General features: G+C 38.7%; 1 protein-coding gene across 2 annotated transcripts in view; it reads left to right on the top strand.

The window, feature by feature from the left end:
* Positions 1-9,480: 9,480 nt before the first annotated feature.
* ADARB2 (adenosine deaminase RNA specific B2 (inactive)) overlaps positions 9,481-20,141 on the top strand; it is a 561,341-nt gene continuing 550,680 nt past the window's right edge. For both annotated transcript variants that reach the window (XM_051832432.3, XM_051832433.3), the window contains exon 1: positions 9,481-10,874. In XM_051832432.3, coding sequence (XP_051688392.3) covers positions 10,775-10,874 — 100 coding nt within the window. In that variant the 5' untranslated portion in view covers positions 9,481-10,774. The remainder of the gene's footprint in view (positions 10,875-20,141) is intronic.

Genomic DNA, 20,141 nt, shown 5'->3' on the forward strand with positions numbered 1-20,141 from the left:
TGTCTGTATACCCCAGGGGAATGTGTTTTACCAGCTCGGTTTCATTAATCATGGAAAGTTCTCAAATGATCTCCTTTTTGAATAATTTATTTTTCAAATAATACAATTGTTTCTCCCATACTATTTCCCATATTTCTTTTAGCCATATTTGTGATACAGAGAAAGGTGCTCTGAAAATAAAGACATGAATTAATAAAGTATTCATGGTACCATACGCCCCACGTTATCTAGTGCAAACATTTAGCTTGGGACGAAAGAAAGATGTTCAGCCTACTTTGTATCTGGAGGATTCAGTAAAGAGAAAGAATTTTACCTTTGAGAAATGCAGCTAAAAATTTCCCATGGTACACAACGGATACGCAGATTGAAACTCCAACCCTGTGGTCACTCGAATTTTTATTATTATTTAACAAATATGTATACATCATGTCCCAGGCACCATTTCAAGGACTTTAAAAATGTTGATTTATTTCAGCTGCATAATATCCTATGAGGTAGATTCTAATGGTTTTTGCCTTCTAATGAAGAATGTGGAATCACCCAAACTACCAGCAGTCTAGCTGCTTCTGCCTTCTCTTAACTATGTTCCCTTGCCATGATGCTGGGCCACTTTTTCTGGTTCTGAATTGTACAAGTCCACTCACTGATGATGGATAGGCAAGGTGATTTGTGAGACAGTAGCTGACTTGAGTTATTTTCTTGTACCTGCCACAGATTTCTGTTGTCCCAATAACATTCACAATTGTTAGCTCCTGTAATCTTCACCGTAACACTTTAAGGGAAAAATGCTTCCAACTGCATAGATAATGAGCCAAGGGTTTTCTAGTCTCAGCTCTTCAGTGGGAATTTCCCCCAGGATGGGATTTGGAAGCCAAGGACTGAAGTATAAATAATTTGAGCACTAAAAAGATGAAGAAGAAATCACAGGAGTGAATTTGTGACAGGTTCACTGGACCCAGGAAAGAGTGCTTCATTCTGAGAAAATGTTAGAGAATTCCCAACATCTCTAGGACTATTATGAAGGGCCAGAATTTTGACTGAGGCTTTCCAGAATTAGACTGAAAAGTGTAGTTGGAGTAGAAGAAGATGTTAATGAGCTTGCCTTCTTTCATTTATTCTCAAACACAACAAAGAACCCATGAATGTATCTGCCTCTACCACAAGGATGAGTCTTTGTCTTGTCTCCACTCAGTATACTTGACTCATGGGGTGACATGGTGTGGTTCCTTTTTTTTTTTAACTTTTATTTAGTAGATATAAATTTCCAAAGTACAGTTTATGGATTATAATAGCTTCCCCCCTCAACTTCCCTCCCACCTGCAACCCTCCCATCTCCCGCTCCCTCTCCCATTCCATTCACATCAAGATTCATTTTCAATTATCTTTATATACTTCATACTCATTTTGCTTTCTGGATGTCATATATAGTTTTGGTGGTGATGTGATGGTAGGCACTGCTTCTGTTTTTCACAGAAAAGAGTGAAAGGTGGCTTATTTTCCAAATATATGATAGTTCTAAAAGCAAAGGTTGTTCTGTGAGGATCCTGGATCTTGAAAAATAAGAATCATGCATTCCATGGAATTTGCGTATATGGCTTATCTAAGCCTATTGGATGGACACCATGCCACTGAAGCCATCTTCTGAGGAAGGCACCTTCAGCAAGTACTGTTTGCCCCAGCTGTTCCAGTTATATTACATTCCTGGCTGCTCTGCTTAGCTTTCATGAGGATCACATTCACCCAGCTAAAGAACTAAGTGCTTTTTATTCATAAAGAAACCTCCCACCCCTGCTGTGGTGGCTAATTGTATCAGAGGCTCAAAAGGCCAGACGAGGCAGAGTGTCCTGTAATGTGGGCTTGTCACTGGGCACCTCTAAAACCCAGTCAGGCAGAGGTTACAGTGGCGTTCTGGGGTCTCTCTGGGGAAGCCCTGATCTAGAACATTCTGCTTTCCCAGTTTTCAGTCCTGTTCAGGACCCAGCAACAAGGCCACTTCTAAATTCATCCTAGAAACTCCTTAGCTCTTACTGTCCCCAAATATATGAAATTGCAATGCAGGTTTGTTTTTTTTTTTAATTAGTACCATGATAGGCCAACATATTCTTGTTCAAGCCATGTAAACAATGGGACAAGCAGTTGTTTGATCACTTCTCTGCATATACTCATCATTGGCCAATGGGATAAAGAGTAAATAACCTATGAGAGTCCTGTAATATACATGCAGTCTATATCGTGGATGATGCAAGAATCAGGGAAACCAGAGGAGGAAATGAAGTGTTTAGGCTTTAAACATCAGAGTAGAAAATTAACATAAATTCGTGACATCAGCTATTCCAGTTTAAATAAAAGAAATGTATTCCTGACAAGCTCTCATCCTTTCCTTTCAATTTATTACATTGATTAACATCTCAAACCATTAATTCCATCTGTGTTTTGTTTTCTTTCTTTCTTCATGCTGTCACACAGCACTCTGGGGATATGACATGGTTCATTTTGAAAATCACTGGTTCCAAGAAAAGATTTAAAAAGTAAAAAAAAATATTAACTCTTGGACTGTGTCTGTTTAAAACTCGAAGGGACTTCTAAGGTAGGCTACACATTAATGTAGCTTTAAATAATGGTATTTTTTATGATTCAATAAAAGATTAAAGTTTCAAATTTCATAAAGAAGCAACCAAAAGTATTTTAAATGTAAATGTAAGTAATTGAATCTATCAATTGGGGAAGTAGTATTTCATGCTATTTCTCATATCATGCACAAATATTTAGTAGTAAAAAATACCATACTTTACTCTATCAAAAGGTCACATAAGTCATAAAACACAGATTCTGCACATTTTCTCTGCAGCTGGAAGAATTATCTTAAGAAGCACCCAAACCTGTAGGGGAAAATGGAATCAGCTGTTGCAATTAAACCTGAGAAAAGATTGATGACTCAAGGTCACCCATAGTGCATGAGAGATGGGCCTAGGAGCCTGCAAGATCCCTATGAAGGAAGCTGTCTTAGAATCCCTAAGACCACCTTATTCTGAATGCCTTTTTTTTTTTTTGGCCATTTGTGACTCAATGATTAAAATTAATACACTGCATGTTGAAGGGAGACAAAAAATTGCATTACGTGACTTCAGCATTTCAGGGTTCATTCACATGGAACTCTGCATACTTGTGCTTATTTTATCTCCCTAGTACTTTTGTGCTTTCATTTCCCTCGTTTTACAATAGAACTCAGGAAGGTAAACAGGCATTGCCAATGTATTGGATACAGGAGAGATGTAAGCAGAATTTGACATCTGATCTTGTGATTGCAAATACAAGATACTTTATCTTTGCCTGTATTTTCCAAGTAGTGTTCTTTTCTATTATTTTTTAAAGATTTATTTATTTATTTGAAAGACAGAATTACAGGGAAAAAGGGAGAAACAGAAATCTTCCATCCAATGGTTCACTGCTCAAATTCCTGCAACAGTCAGGGCTTGGCCAGGCTGAAGCCAAGAGCCTGGAATTCCATTTGGGCCTCCCACATGGGTGGCAGGGGCACAAGTACTTGCGCCATCATCTGATGCTTTCCCAGGAGTATCAGCAAGAGCTGAATTGGAAGTGGAGCAGCTTAGACTCCAACAGGCATCTGCTGTTTATATTTATTTTATTTGAAAGAACAACAGAGAGAGCAAGAGTCCACAACAGCCCAGACTGTGTAGGCCAAAGTAAGGAACCCTGAACTCCTAGGTTTTCCATGTGGGTAGCAGGGATCCAAGTACTTGAGCTATCATCTGCTTGTCCCAGCATTAGCAGCAATTAACATGCATCAGAAATGGAGGTGGGTCTCCCACTCAGGAGATCTGGGTACTCCAAGCAGCAGCTTAACCCACTGAACCACAGCAGCGGCCCCAGTGGTTTTCTTTTAGACATTAATACAGAATTCAAGCAAGTTGCCTCTTGAAGGTAGAAAATATTGGAAAATTAAAATCTGTGTGATATTAACCAATAAAAATCGTATATGCCAAAATAATTCTTTGTTGTTGTAGTTGTTTTATAGCAGCAATCAGCATGGCATGGAAGTCTGGAAAAGACACTTGGCAAATCGGATTTACATCACATTCACTAAGAAACTCTCTAGGTACACATTTGGTGCTCTCACTCCATAGGCTTGCCTAGGAGAAACAAAAGTGAACAAAGGGAAAAGAAATAATGCTAGTCAGAGCATCCTATAAAGAGTACTTTTGTATTCAAGACGCTTCTCTGCTTCCTGGGACCTCTCCACTGTCCCTCCCAGTCCTCACCAGGCTGCCTCCATACCCTTCATAAGAATGTGAATAAGAATGCATTTGATATAGCAGACATTATCTTGGAATATCATTTTGCAATACTTTCAGATCCCATGCCCAAGTTCTTTGATGTGAGTTATTTAGATTTAAGAACAATGGCTTAAGATGAAAGAGTGAAAAAAGCCCTCTTGTGCTATTTCTCTGTTTGTAAGAAATAATAATTTAGTGTCACATGTGATGATGTAGTGAGTCAGCAAACATAAATATCTCCAGGGGAAACTTTGTTCTGCTATTTTCTATCTAATAAAGCAGTCTGGTGGGGAAGAGGATGGTACCTAAGTTTTCTTCTGTTTACAAGAAAGCCATGTTTGTTTATGGCAGTTTTCTTGTTGGTTTTTGAAAACTAGTAAGAAATGAGCTTAATCATATATTTAAATTAACTGTCTGGAAATGCAGATATTATGATCATTTAGGAACTGAAGTCAGGAGTAAATGTTTGGTGCAGTGATGAGGTTGCCACCTGGGACACAACATCTCAATCTGAGCACCTGTGTTCAAATCCTAGTTCCATTTTCCACTCCAGCTTCATGCTAATGTGTACCCTGGGAAGCAGCAGGTAATGGCCCAAGTTGTTGGTTGGATCCTTACTACCCATGTGGGAGACTCAGACTGAATTCCTGGCTCCTCACCCTGACCTGCTCCAGAACTGGCTGTGGCAGGTTTTTGGGGATTGAGCCAGTGCCAGTGGATATTGAGATTCTCTCTCCCTCCCTCTCTCTCTTTCTCTCTCTCTCTGTGTGTGTGTGTGTGTGTGTGTCTTCCATTTAAATAAATAAATATAAAGAGTTGAAGTCATTGTGAGTTGGTTTTAACCATCAAGGCTATAAAAGGTAGGTGTAATTTGAGGAAAAAGCAAGGAGTTTATTGGAAAGAATGGGGTTAAGAGAACTTGAATTGGGATTAAAAGATGCAATCAGTGTGGTGGTACCTCATGATGTGTACTTCAAGGTCTTCACTATAGCATTATAAGATCAGGTCAGTTTTGTGAGTCTGTGAAGTTATTTTTTGGGAATACATGGAAACTTTCTATGCAGACGCTGGTTCTGTGCTATCTGACAATGTAACTTGGATTCAGACATCAACACCTTGAGTCCTCATTAACCTCAGTTGGAAAAGGAGGATGAGGTCTTTTCTCTACATCAAGTTTATTCTGATAAAAAGGAGATAAATCCAGAGTGCTTGAATGTTAGAAATACAGATCAGGGTTCAGCTGTTGCTGCATTTAGTGATGTTGGAAGGTATAGTCCAAGTGGAGAGCCAGCTTCTAATATTTAGGAGTTACTTCTACGCTCTATGGGTTTTCATATTAAGCAAACACATATAAATTCACTAATGTGCCTAGTCACTTGTTAATATACTTTCCTCTATCTCAAAAAGTCTTGTGAAAATTCATAAAATTAACCAGCCTCATACTCAGGCTGTGGAACAGTGTTAAACATTCCAGGCTGAAAAGTTAACAGTGATCCGAATGTGACTCCTAACTGACCCATGCATGCTTTGGCAAGTTCCTTAAATTATCTGAATCTGTCTCCTCATCTCTAAAATGCACATCAGAGCAGATGCTTGGCTTAGCAGTTAGGTGGCTGGTTGGGATGCTTGCATTCTATATTCCTATATTTAGGTCTGCGTCCTGGTTCTGCTTTGATTCTAGTTTCCTGCTAATAAGCAAAGTGGGATGGCTCAAGTAGTTGGTGATGGCTCAGTGGGTGACAGCTCAAGTAGTTGGTTCTCTGTCATTCCCATGGGACATCTGGATGAAATTCCTGGCTTCCAGCTCTCTTGCTGTCTATTATCTATCTATCTACCCATCATCTGTCTGTCTGTCTATTTATCTATCTATTTATCTTCCTCTCATAAATAAATAAACAAATAAAATGTCAAATGAGCATCTTTTCAATTTTGCTTTCATAGAGGCTTTATGGAAATTAAAGGAAAATCAATAGTAAGGTTTTTGCTATACTTACGCATAGCATTCACTGACCAAGTAGTAAATACCATTATCCATTATGAAAAAAAAAATTCAGTCCCAGGCTCCGTTTTTCTGCCATGTGAGCTAAATAGACATGAATTGGACTCTCCTAGTTTTTAGTAATTTATGGAGATACAGACAGGAAAGAAACAGAAACATCACATCAAATAATTGAAGCATTACAGTACTGTTAAGACCAATGGGGAAGGTCATGGGGGTGCTATGAATAAATTCAACAGGAGATCCTCAATTTGGACTTTATTGAATAAATTTATTACTTGACACAACTCACTTGGCTATGAGTACAAACTGCAAAGAAAGTATTGTGCCTCCAGTCCAACAGAGGGCTCCTTCCTATTCTTCATCCAGCTGACAGGTTCATGCTCCGTTGCAGTTGGTTTTCTGGCCAGTCTGTTTCCTCCTGGGAGCCTCACTCCAGGTCTTTGTTCTCTGAGATGATCTGGGATTAGACACAAACATCATATCTATGATGTTTCCTGATGGACAATGAGATGAGATTGGCTGCTGATCCTAATGCTCCTTCCAACTGCTGCTCATCTTCTTAGACAACCAACATGTACTGAAGCAGTCTAAGAAGATAAAAAACAGGCCGGCACCGTGGCTCAATAGGCTAATCCTCCACCTTGCGGCGGTTGCCCCTCTTCCAGGCCAGCTCTGTGCTATGGCCCAGGAGTGCAGTGGAGGATGGCCCAAGTCCTTGGGCCCTGCACCCCAGGGGAGACCAGGAGAAGCACCTGGCTCCTGCCTTCGGATCAGCGCGGTGCGCCGGCCACAGCACGCTGGCTGCGGTGGCTATTGGAGGAAGACCTTTCTCTCTGTCTCTCTCTCTCTCACTATCCACTCTGCCTGTCAAAAAAAAAAAAAAAAAAAAAAGATAAAAAACAAAAAGGCTCATCAGAAGAATGGCAGATTACCAACATTGCTCACTTAGGCTCTGCTTAAAATAAAAAATGAACTATATTAGAAACTGTGGTTGAATACAAATCTTTGTCCTTGTGAAATTCTTTAAAACTATTCCCTGGGGCAGATGTGTGGGGCAGGGTGTTAAGTCACTGCTTTGGACACCTGGATCCCATATTAGAGCAATGATTCAAGTCCCAGCTGCTCCATTCTTGATCGAGCTTCCTGCTAATGTACCTGGGAAGGCAGCAGATGATGACCTGGGTACTCCAGCTCCCTGCACTCATATCAGAAACCCAGATGAAGTTCCTAGTTTGGGCCTGTCCCATGCCAGCTGTTGCAGGCATTTGGGGAATAAACCAGTGGGTGAAAGATTTCTCTTCCACTGATATGTCTCTAAAATAAATAAAACATAAGTAAATAAAAATTTTTTTATAAAATTTCTGGCATTAATGACTTCAGAAAACTAGCAAAGGCTATTAGTAAAATAGTCTGCTGTGATAATGGCCAGGAAGGATAATTCAGGACTAAAGTATTCTGAGGTATGTATTTGGAGAATTTTATAATCATTGGGAAAAAAAAAACAAAACAAACTTGGGGCTGGCATTGTGACATAACAGGTTAAGCCATCCCCTGCAATGTCAGCATCCTTACACAAGTGCCAGTTCAAATTCCAGCTGTTCTACCACCAGTCCAGCTCCCTGCTAATATACTTGAGAAAACATCAGGAGATGGGCCAAGTTCTTGGATCCCTGCACCATGTGGGAGACCCAGAAGAAGCTCCTGGCTCTTGGCTCAGCTTCAGCCATCGCAGCCATTTGGGGAATGAACGAGAGGATGGAAGATATCTGTTTCTCCCTAACCCTGCCTTTCAAAAAAAATAAATAAGTATTTAAAAAAATACTTCTCTTTGAAAGAGAAACAAATGTCTCTTGTTGTCCTCCATCACTCTGGCATCATCTATGATGCATCATCCCATGGAAACTAAATAAAATACACAAAAGAGCATCTAACTGTTAAAATATCACTTGCTTAAAATACACAAAAAGTAAATAAACCAGGAGAACATTGAAAAAAGTCAAGATTTTTCATGATTTTGATCTTAACTTTCAAAGACATCTAAACTATGATAAAACGCAGGTTTCAATTTTGTTCCCCCTCCCTACCAAGATCAGAAGAAAAAATGTAACTTAGAAGTTCTGTCTTCTCTTGGCCATCTCTATTTTCCTGATAAAACAAGGGTCAGCATATACAAGTTCCATAGGCAGCATCTTTGCTTTATGTGATGATGGGATCTGAAGGGTGCCTTAATAAATACCAATAGCCTTGCAGTGACTGAGCATTTGTTTGTAGTGCTTTTTCTGAAGTGTCTTCCTTTGGTGACTCAACTCAGTGACGAGTTTTCTGTAGACCCATAAGTAGGACAACTTTGGATTAGTGCAGGCGTATTGTGTGAAGCTCAGAAGTTTCACTGACTGAATTCCCACAGCTGCATTACTGGATACAGTTTAAGCTCTTGAATATCTTTCATGCTGTAGATTAAGTGTACAGGCCATGTGCTTTTAAAACTCTCACTGGAAATTTTCAGCAACACTAAGCCGTACGGACGATGGAGTAGAAGTGTTGGACACAGCACAAGGAAAAGGCTGCTGGTCTGATTGCGGCCATCAGAGAACCAGAGAGCTAAACATTCTAAGGGGGAAATATGCAAACTCCATCTCTCTGAGGCCTCCCTGTAAATTCGCTCATTATTTCAAAATTATTTGCTGGATGAATTTAATAGGAAAAATCACTGAGTGATTAATATGTGCTAGTTACAGTGTATACTGATTCATATGTATGAATGAGCCCATGAGGTAGGTGCTATTGCTATCCTCATTTTATGGAGAGGAAACTGAGGCATAGTTAAATAACTTGCCTGAGATCTCCAAGGTGGAGTTAGGATTTAAAGTAGAATGTCTCTCTCATCAGTGAAAACTGAGATATGATCTGTCTGCTCATCCCTTACCAACACACAAATTCCCTGATTGCCTCCAACATTTCCTAGAACAATTATTTGTTATTATGTAAGGAAAATTACCTGGAAAATTCTAGACTCATAAGGAGCTTGAGAAGATACGTATAAAGCAGCAAATAACAGAAAGCATGTGTGTCATTTCTACATCATCATGTTATTGCCATCTAATGAATTTTTAGCATGGATCTTTTTCAAACCATTATTATTATAATTAACAACTTACATGATTTGAATACAAGATACAGTGGCAATTTCTGGATCACGTGCCTCCTTAAATTTTACTTTAGTTTTAGAGCCCAAAAATTTAGTCTTTGAAACATAGGTCATCCCTGAAAAAAAGCATTGCTCCAAAATATTTCAATTTGCAATCCATCTCTTCTTAAATGCGACTGTACTCCACCCAAATGTTACATTCTGCAATGAAACTATCAGATGAGAGACCTCTCTACATTTCATGCCACTGCTCTCTAAATAGAGCAGCACTCAAAACCCCTCTGTGTGCAATGCAAACTCAGATCCCAACACCTCCGTCTTTATGCAACACTTTGCCTTTGCAAAGGCAACAGCCAAAGGCTATGAAGGGGGGATAAAAGGGGAAGAAAAGACACAAACACGCACCACCCAAGACATAAACAACTCTAGGACGCCTGTCTGCCCAGGGGAATTGGAAAAAAAAAAAAGTCCCTTTCGAGGGAGAGAGAAGTCTGTGTTTCTGAGAGAGGTAGTTCCCCCTCTTGACACAATACGCGTGATAATGAATTAACTAGTTAGAAACTGTCGCGTTGGAGAAAGCTGTCCTTGCGTTTTTCTGGGCATCGCGAGCTGTCCCTCTGGATGGTTGCGGCAGGCAGCCTGGGCACCCCCAGGCCAGGGTCCCTCCTGTCCTCTGCGCTCCGCTTGGGCTTCTCCCAGACCAACCAGCGCCGCGTTGATGTCGCTCCCTGTGAACAGCCTTCCCTTCTTCCACCAGGTCCTGGGCAGCTCCCTGCGTCCAAACGGGAGCTGAGTTTGCAAGCTGCCAGAGGGCGACCGGGCTGGTGCTGCTGCTGATGTCAGAGCCAGAAGACAGTTGTGATTGGATCCAATTAGACTTTGCAGCAGCAAATAGACAAGCTCCCTGCGTGATTGGCTTCGAAGTGGCTGGTGCCAAACAACTAGCAGAGGTGCAAAAGTAGCAGCCTGGCGCTGGGAGCCCAGATGAAGAGGCAGCCCAAGGAGGGCTCCGGAGCGCTCAGGACGGCCGGCCGGGCGCACCTTTCCCGGGTCTTGCTGCCCCAGGGACAGGCTCAGTCCTGGGGCTCCCAGCGCAGTCTCTCAGACCAGCAGGAGCGCCCAGTGCCAGAGAACAATTAGGGAGAGAGACGCGCGCTCGCGTCCTTGGTCTTAAAAAGTGAACCCGCTCACCGATTTGCAAAAGCAGAAGCAGCCTGCTCGGCGGCGGCGGCGGCGGCGGCGGCGGCGGCGGCGGCGGCGGCAAGGGAGAGAAAGGTGAAATTGCTTAAGAAAGCACTCCTCTCCGGTCCTCGCGACTGGGTCTCAGCCATGGCATCCGTCCTGGGGAGCGGCAGAGGGTCTGGAGGGCTAAGCAGTCAACTCAAATGCAAGTCCAAGAGGAGGAGGAGGAGGAGGTCCAAGAGGAAAGGTAAGAACCGCTCTCGTGCGCCGGCCTGCGCGCCGCAACTCTGCGCGCTCCCCTTCCTTCCTCTTGTGATCTCTGGGCTTTGCGGATGGGATGGCCACGCCAGAGCAGGTGCTGGCGAGTTCAGGTTCCCTATGTAAATACCCGGGGGCTTCCTCCAGCCGCTGCGCGAGAAAGGTGTTTGGCAGGAGCCAGCAGGCAGGGAGGCTGAAAGCTCAGTGGTTGAGGGGCGTCTGTCCTTTGAGGACAGGGACCTGCGCTCCTCCTGGTCTCGCCGTCCGGCACAGCACACCCGGGGCTGGCGCTGCTTCAGTCCCCACTCCGAGGCCACGTTCTCGCAAGATGCTATGCCAACGGCAGTAGTCGCTTAAGCCAACATACATAAAAGGCCGGGAGCTCTGCCGCTGGTTCTTGCCATCCAAATTGTCGTCGAGGAAGGAGCAGGCAGAAGCCGGGCATTCGCCTCCTCAAATTGGCTAGCAGTTTGTACTAAGTGTGGGACCCTACTGCTCTGCAAACACAGGGCTCTTCCTTGCAGAAATAAGCTGAAATTAAGACCTGAAAAGAAACAAGCATTGCATCCTCTTAAAAAGAAGCAGGAGGAGGGGTGGCTAGGGACACACAGTCAGTGTGTGCTCTTGGCTACTGAAGTTAGGGCCATCAGATGCCTCAGGTTCCACTCGGGGGGCTTGTGTGAAATGAACAATTGCTCCTAAGAGCAATGTCCTACAAGGGAGTAACCTGCACGCATTCCACAAAAGAAATCAAAGATTCTTCCAGTGCCGCGCCTTCTTCTTCCAGAGCAACTTGGGTTACTGTCAGCTCCTTAGTGTGAGTCTGCGAGGGAAAGTTTAGTTTTTATCGCGATTGGAAGCATGTCCTTTTTTTTTTTTTTTTTAAGAAGTGAATATATAGAGGTATAAAGAATCGGAAAAAGTAGAACAAAAATGTACCAGATTTTCCAGTTTTCCTAATGCATGATGCATTGTCAGCGATAGTTGGGGTATCCTCCCTAGGGAATTCTCATTTTTGTAGCAGCCCAAGGTAAGTTTCTGCCAGACCATTTCCTAACCACCCTTCTGCCAGTCCCCAAGTCTTTTATGACTTCTTCCAACAATAGAAATTAGCCAGACAGTTTGAAGAGACAAATGTCGACAGTAAACAGTCGTTCATTAGAATTGCATGTTAGGATCATTGGGAGCAGATGTGGCCCAATAACTTCTTTAAAAGATTTCAAAATCTTTGGTCTCCAAAGGGGAGATTTTAACTCTTGCACTGCTGAAATGCATGTGTGTCATTTACTCTGCTATTTGAAAATAGCATTGGAAACACAACTCTTAGTACCCTCCAAAGAAAATGGTAACAAAAAGGGATGCCAGTTTTAACAAAATCAAGAAATCGAATTGTGAATATGCCTAAGACAGAAAAGGAAGCACCATCTTTACACTTCATGTGTTCATATTTACCAATAGTTTTAATCTATTTAAATATTTAAAGTGGAAGAGTAAGGAGTAATATTGTGCCATAATATATAGAATATAAACTCATGAAAAGTGTGTCCTTTATTCAAATATTTGCCTTTTTATTAAGACAATATCAGCTGCAATATCTTAAAAAGCTTCCAAATGGGGTGAGGAGGAGAGAAACCTGAAAGAAGACCTTTTGTTTTGTTTTGTTTTGTTTTTTGCTATAAACTTAACTGTAGCCATGCAGAATAAAAATCTTATTGCACATATTTCTATACTTTGATTACTTTTAATATACAAAGTGTTTTAATTTTCAAGCTCAAAAATTGAAGGAGGAGCAGGCAATCGGGATGTGGATGCCAATTCCTATTACTGGTAGATTTGTGTGAGGGGAATTTCCCATAGCACCTGCTGACAGCTATTTGGTAGGAAAGTCAAATCAAGCTCAGAAATAGTAACTTTTTGAGAAAAAGTTAGTGTAGACATATGTAATTAAATTAGAAGACAACAGAGGAAACTATAAAAAGCATGGTAACTATTTACATTTTCTTGGGAATAGATTCAGCTTATAGATATAATTATTATTTATTACCAATGTTTGTTTTTCTATTCTGCAAGAAACATTGGTGAGTTCAAATTATGTCCTGATAGTGACGGATCTTAGCAATCATTAAGTGTATCTAATATTAAACTCTATGCTTGTCACAATTTCAATTCCACATGTGTGGATGAGTGTTAAGGAGTTCCAGTTAGGCTCTATTTTGTGTTAACTGAAGACACTGCTCATAAGCACAATATAAGGGCTCTTCCTGTAAGTGATATTTCCACCTATTGTAATGGACAAAAGACACATCATAGCTTTTAGTTTCCCAGTGTTGTGAAATGCTTTTCATTTTCTATAGATATACCCTAAAAGTAGCTTTGGTATGATAGGATTTTCATTGTCAAAACAGTCAATGAGCTCTGAAATGATACACTCTAGCTGCAGCTGAAGTGTGGCGATGATTCAATGCTTCATTGTTAAATACAATCCACCGTCTTGGAAATTAAATACTTTCTGATACCAGCTATTTCACAGTCATCACACCACACAGGAAATAGTATGTATCTTTAAAATAAAAAAAAAAAAGGAAAATGAAACTTAGTCACAGAATATGAATTTTAGGGATTAACTGACAGGAGCTGGCATTTCTCTTACAGATAAACTTTAAAAAGATACTCAAAGTAAACCTCATCATCAATTCCACCAGTGCTATTAGGACTAATATTCTACACTGTTACATTTCCTCCACGTGTTACTTTTTGCTGAAATTTTCTCTTTGAAATTATATATTAATTATTTACATTTTCTATACAAATGAGAAACACCAAAATTTGACTTTGATAAGTAGAAAGACAAGCAACTTAAAAATCCTAAGACGATCAGGGAAAACATCTCATTTTTACACATACGGCAAATCACTGTTCATACCCTATATAACACATGAGGTGCATCAGTTTATTCTGTATCTATTTTATTCATAACTTTTGGAGAATAATAGTAGCACTAGTAGTTTAGGGAAATTGTTGTCTGGCATCACTAAGTACCCGTGTATTTTATTTCTCACAGAGAGCACTGAGAGATTGCACTTTATTGTTTTTGGCAGAATCATGAAGGTGATCATGCACAATCAAATCTATTTTATATGGTTATATAGGGCAGTATCTCCCTATATTAGAAAAGAACTGGACATGTGCCTATTATAAGAAAAGAATGCATTTTGACATTTTGATCCAAAATAATGAAGGCGAAGATTTAGGTTTTTATTGGTATCAGCTCAAAACAGTAATTATATACAAATAGGTCACTTAAAATTTTTCAATTAATTTCTGATCCATGGGATGACTTCAGAGTAATATTTTTGAGAAACTATACAAATGTTTTCATTTATTGAAATGGTGTTTTGTCTGCTTATTTCTTAGTGAATGTATTTCTTCCAAAAGAAGCTATATATTAGCATTAAGTGCATTTAGAAAATAAAATATCTTGATATTCTATTCATTATTATACATAACTATACATTCATGTGTAAAATTAACTTATATTTCTGGAAATTTTTTTATTTAAAAAACAAAGGCACTTACAAGGGTTTTGGAAAATAGATTGAGAACCAATAAAATTCATCTGGTTTCACAAGGCAAATTGGAGGATAGAGTTAAATGAGGAGTTTTGATCTTCATAAGCTAGTGAGGAGAAGGGACTTTGAAGACCTATTTGAAATACTATATAAACAAGCATTTGATAAGTCAGTTAAACTTGAATTTGAGCGTTGGCTCATGATCGCTGTCTCTGAGGCATTTGAGAGCAAAACAAGTTAGCTCTTGAAATTTAGGTACTGTTCCAGGCTGGTTGGTTACACAGAGTTTTAGAAAACTGCAAATGAATTTTGAGAACATCAACACAAGGGAGCCATATAAAAGTGAAGTGATGAATCCCTGAAAGGTAGTTGAGAGTATAGTAGGTTGCTAGGTGTTGTGAAATGCAAATAAAAAGTTGGCAAAAGGGACAGAATAAGTAGAGCAGATGGATGGCAGACGCTGGCTTGTTGTGAAATGCAATTCCATGAAAAATTAATGAAATAGAAAGATTGTGCTGGAGATGAGGGAGTGTGGCGGTGTGACTCTCCGTCCCCTGCCATGCCAGCGCAGCCCACAACCGTGTCATCTGGCGAGATTCAGTCCGTCTGCTCCAACTGCTCCAGCTCCGACACATTCTGCTTATCTTGCTTGCTGACAGCTCAAGAGGAAGGATTGAATTTAGTGATAAAATCAAATTGATTATGCTGTTAGCCAGCATCTAACTGTGTAGGGTATTTATTTATTTATTTATTTTGCTTTTGCTTTTTAAAAAATTTGTATTAGTGGCTCCGGTTTCCAGTGACCCATGTAATAGCAGTAATTTGAGGTTGCTTCAAGGGGATTAGATTTGATCAGTGAACTTGAATTTAGAATGAAAATACAGGATTCATGTATCCATATCTAAATAATGGTGATTTGATTATTACAGAAGTGTCATTCCAGAACAGAATTATGTAAAAGAATGCAGAATAGGAAAACTATTTTTCTTTTTTGAGATATATAAATTATGATGTGAACACAGCCAATGCTCAATTTAAAAATTATATGTATGTATATTTGTTTTATATTACTTTGTATGTACATGCACAGTAAAGACAGATAAAATATTGGAGTAATTTTTATACCTGTCTGTGTCTTTCTAAAATACTGGAAATGGAGTGTCAGTGTTTTTGAAATATGAACAGTTTTTTTTTTAGCAAACTCTCAACACCAAAAATAATTATACCACTTAGCCTAAATCATTTAAAATGCTATTTCTAAACACAGGTTGCAGTGGTAAGTTTGTCTCTTTTTTACTTGCAAACAAGATTTCTAAAAGGACAGATTTTCACATTGTAAGCACAATTTTGAAAGCACGTATAGACATTTTGAAACCGAAAAAAAAGAAGAAAAGGGGAATGGCAAGTGAACTATGAACAGTATGCATGTCCTACACAGAATGCTCAACCTACTGAGCGTTACCACTATCCGTGTTGGTTGTAGGATATCACATGGAAAAGCAACACAGCAGTTCACACTGGCTGACATGGAGCCAAGAAGCCTGACTCGTGTTGCTAGGTATTTACAAATAAGATGAACCTAAATTAACCCCATCTTTATCATCAAATTATTTCCCTACACTCAGAGAAATATATGCTCTTAAGTACCTGATCTGGGAAAGACAACTGTTTATTATTTGCTATAAGTGTACCAATATCAAATAAAGGGACATTACTTTCAAAAAGAGAAGAAAAAAATTCCTTTCTAAGTGGCTGATTCACATGTAAATCTGACTTGTTCTTGTGAGACATTAGAAAAAAAAAAAAAAAGGAAGAGTAAATGTAGAAATTTGGAAATTTAGAACCAGATCTTTCTAAGTTTTCCATCTTGGTATCAAGATATCGTTTTAAGTTTACTACCTAGGTATCAAGACATCCATATACAGTGGCTAAAAGTTAGCTTTTATTTACTTATTTTATTAAAAATTCATAGAGAAGAGAAGCTGCTGCGTTGGATTTCCTGACTGTGTAGGCAATGTAATGGCAAACACAGCTCTTAGACCTCATTCTCCACCTGCAATTTTATGCATGTATCTAGCTTCCCACAAACCACATCCAAGAACTAGCAACTTAGAGACTGAGATTTTTGCCTTTTAAGAGATCTGTATATTTGCCCCCAAATAAATGAGGTCTCTTGCAAAGACAGCAGTCTTTTTCTGAAAAGCAGTATACATATTTGAAAATGAAGAGTTAATCTGAGTTGTCTGGGTCTTCCCACACACCCTGTAATGTTTAATCATCTTTCATTCCAACTGTAGGTATGGAATATGAAGGGCAGCAAAATAATTACATTTTATTATTTTATTGATGGGGAATGAATACAATTAGTATCTGTCTTCTGGAAAGAAAATGGCTATAAATGCCTTCTTTGTGTTATAAAACACAAATATGTTGGAATGCACTATCATCTGTTTTTAAATTATAAAATTACCAAGTGTTATTTTTCCCAAAAAGGTAGCAAAAAAGTTCATATACATTTCCTATTTATAGTAAGAAATAGGTTTTATATTTGATTAAGAAATAGTATCCAATAAATGAAGCATTTCCATAAACAAAGAAAAATGATATTCATGTTTAAGATTGAAGCAGAATATAATGTAAACCTTCAGGTGAAATTTAGATTTAAAGAGAGGAGAATTTCAAAGCTTTTTTGAGCTGTGCACACTTAAAATCACGGATCGACAGTGGCTTCACTGAGCCACTTTTGACGCAGAGAGGACGATTAGAGCTGCCTAATTTGTGGAGCTGCTAATTCAGGTCTAACATGAGTATTCACATGAGCTGAAGCCTCTCCATGCCTTTCATGACCAGCATCTCCCTCAGTTGGGAAGGAAGATTTCAGGTAAAGTAGGCAGTCCTCGGTTGTAGTGTAAGTACCTGTTCGCTTGCATTAACACTTTGACTCAAATCTGGGTGCCTTCACTTCACTGAGTGTTTTTACAAAACTATGCCAACAGATAACTCATTTATTAAACAGACCAAGGTTTCTTTCTGCAGCTGTTTTACCATTTGGATAATAAATAAAGCTAGTGTTGATCAGAATATATTTAGACTCCTACTTTTGTGGGGTTTTTAATAGATGGAGTGAATCTAACACAGAAATGAAAGCTCAACATTTCAGGTGATTTGCATGTCATGGAAAGTGTCCCTTTAAATACTTTAACCAAGATGTGCTTTGGAGAATTTTAGAGATTTAATTAATCTTTGCTGCTCCATTTATTTGCGATGAAATCTCCAATTCTTGTTTCCTACTGCCTCATCATTTTGTAATGTCCTACATGATTTCTCCAATATGTCTTCTCAAATGTGGTGTTAAAATAGGATGGTTCTTTCAAACTGGAGCCAATCCCTAACTGAAAATGCTAACCCAAGTCAAACTCTCTCTCATGGGGAAAACAAACAACAGTGGAGATAGCACTGTCTCCTGAAGCCGGGCTTGAGGCTTATAACAAGCCAGCTCAGAGCACATACCTAGGACACTGATAATGGATTTTTAAAAATTGTGTTAGTCAAAGACCAACGGAAGCACACTGATTTCCCCCTTTCAAAGAAATGCAGTATCTCCTAAAAGTTTAATTGCATTTGGCAAAATGCAATTTAATAAACATGACAGAAATGTCAGTAAAATAGATTCTGACCTCATCTAAACCCCAAGTCTGGCTGGGTTCACTCATCCCTGTCTAGAACAGATGCTGCCTTCATGTTGGGCTCATGCCTGTGAAAATAGCTGTGTGCTTAAAGGAAATACCCATCCTCTTTATATTAAGACTGTCCGGGCCTAGGAAGGAAAATGTCGAAGGTATTGAAATGTGTACACACTTGGACAAAACTGAAAACACCAAGGATGCTTTCTGCACTGGCTGATTGAGAAAAAAGACTATTGAAAAATACCTTTTAATATTCCTTAGATGAACAAAAGCATATGTAGTCTGATTGAGCCACAGACATAAAGATATTTTATACATGATTCAACTCTAAATATCAAGACTATAGATGAAACTTTTTACGCACTCTCCAGATTCGAACAGAATTCAAACAGAAAGTGATTTTCTTAATTTAAAGCATATTTTAAATTAGATTAATTCCCTGCTTCTAATTTATTTCTGAAGATGAAACAATTTTCAAATAAAAATCATTTTTATATCCTTAGGAAAAGTACTAGGGCAAGAGTAGCATTTGAAAAATATCCAAGACAATAGCATGTGGAATACACTAACTTTGACAGCCCTTGAAAAACAATGAACTGAGAGCAAATGATGTCACCTCTAAAGGTGGGCTTGATGTGTAGTTAACACATTGCTCCAATATTGTTATACCACCCCACTCTGAATATCTGCAGATAGATGTATACTCAGCAGTAATTGAAATTAAAGGAAATATTTACATATTAAAGATTTAAATAGACAAGATTATTTTTAAGTTTAACAAATTTGAGAGTTCATACAACCTCAGATAATCATTTGATTTTTTAATTCAATTTTTTGTTTCAAAGAAGTTCCATCATGATGTAGACTTTTGTATGTAGATAATGAATAGAATTCATGTCATAGAAATGTATGCTTTGTGTTTATTAGAGATTACTAATGTTTGCATGCAACATATAGAGATGGTAGGCTAAAAATTTAAAATATATAAGCATTTGTTGAATCATTGAATATTAAAATGTTAAAAGATTCTCTAACTTTGGAACAGCAATATAGGAAAAAAATATTGACTAAATTTCTGAGAGCTCAGACTCTGAAAAAATTGGATGTTGGTTTGAAATGATAGTTTAGTGTTGAGGAAAATGTTAATTTCTTAATGGCAAAACTTCCAGAACATTATCTTCTGAAATCTTCCTTTAGGCATATTTCACACGAAACAGATTTTTTTTTTTTTTTTGGTTTCTGCCACTAATACAAAATAATTTGCCTTTTTACATCATAAAACAAGAGAGAAGCAACACCACACTACTATGACAATTTTTTAAGGGAGAGAGATGGAGAGACATACAGGAAGAAAGATAGAGAATAACTTGTGAGTCTCTTTTTTCTTGCGCCACATAAGATTTCATCTTTCTGTATTTTATTTTAGGTAGCTGTCAATACAGAAATGATACCTGATTTAAAAGTACACAGCATGCTATACACTTCTGTTCTATTTGCAGTTTTGCCTTAAATATTGTATGTTTTCAGACAAGACCCGTATTTGGTTTGAATTATTTATTTATTTATTTACAACTTTATCTACTATGGGCTAGGCAAGGAGCTAGCCACTGCAAAGACCTAACAGAAAGAAACTTGTCCTAGCCCTTCTCTCTGAGCTTATGTTGTGTGCGGGGATAGCAAAAACAAACAACAATAACAACAAAAAACGGGGAACAAAATCAACCTAATGTGACATCGACACAAGACTAGGTTCTATGGTCAAGTTTTTGTGAAAAAAAAAATAGTATAAAAAGAAATAGAAAACAAATAAAGTATAATAAAATTATATCAGGTATTGTCTACAGAATCAGACTTATATTATGTTTTCTTTATTGTTTCATGTGGAATTTCTGTATAAAATTAAAGCCATCAAAATATAAACACCTCAACGTTTGAACATTTTTAGTTTCCCCAATAGTATCAAAATATGACAGCTACTCAATTAAAACTCACTGGAAAAGT

This window comes from Oryctolagus cuniculus, chromosome 13, assembly GCF_051225735.1.
Source record: "Oryctolagus cuniculus isolate XC-2025 breed Fujian yellow rabbit chromosome 13, ASM5122573v1, whole genome shotgun sequence".
Lineage (NCBI taxonomy): Eukaryota > Metazoa > Chordata > Mammalia > Lagomorpha > Leporidae > Oryctolagus > Oryctolagus cuniculus.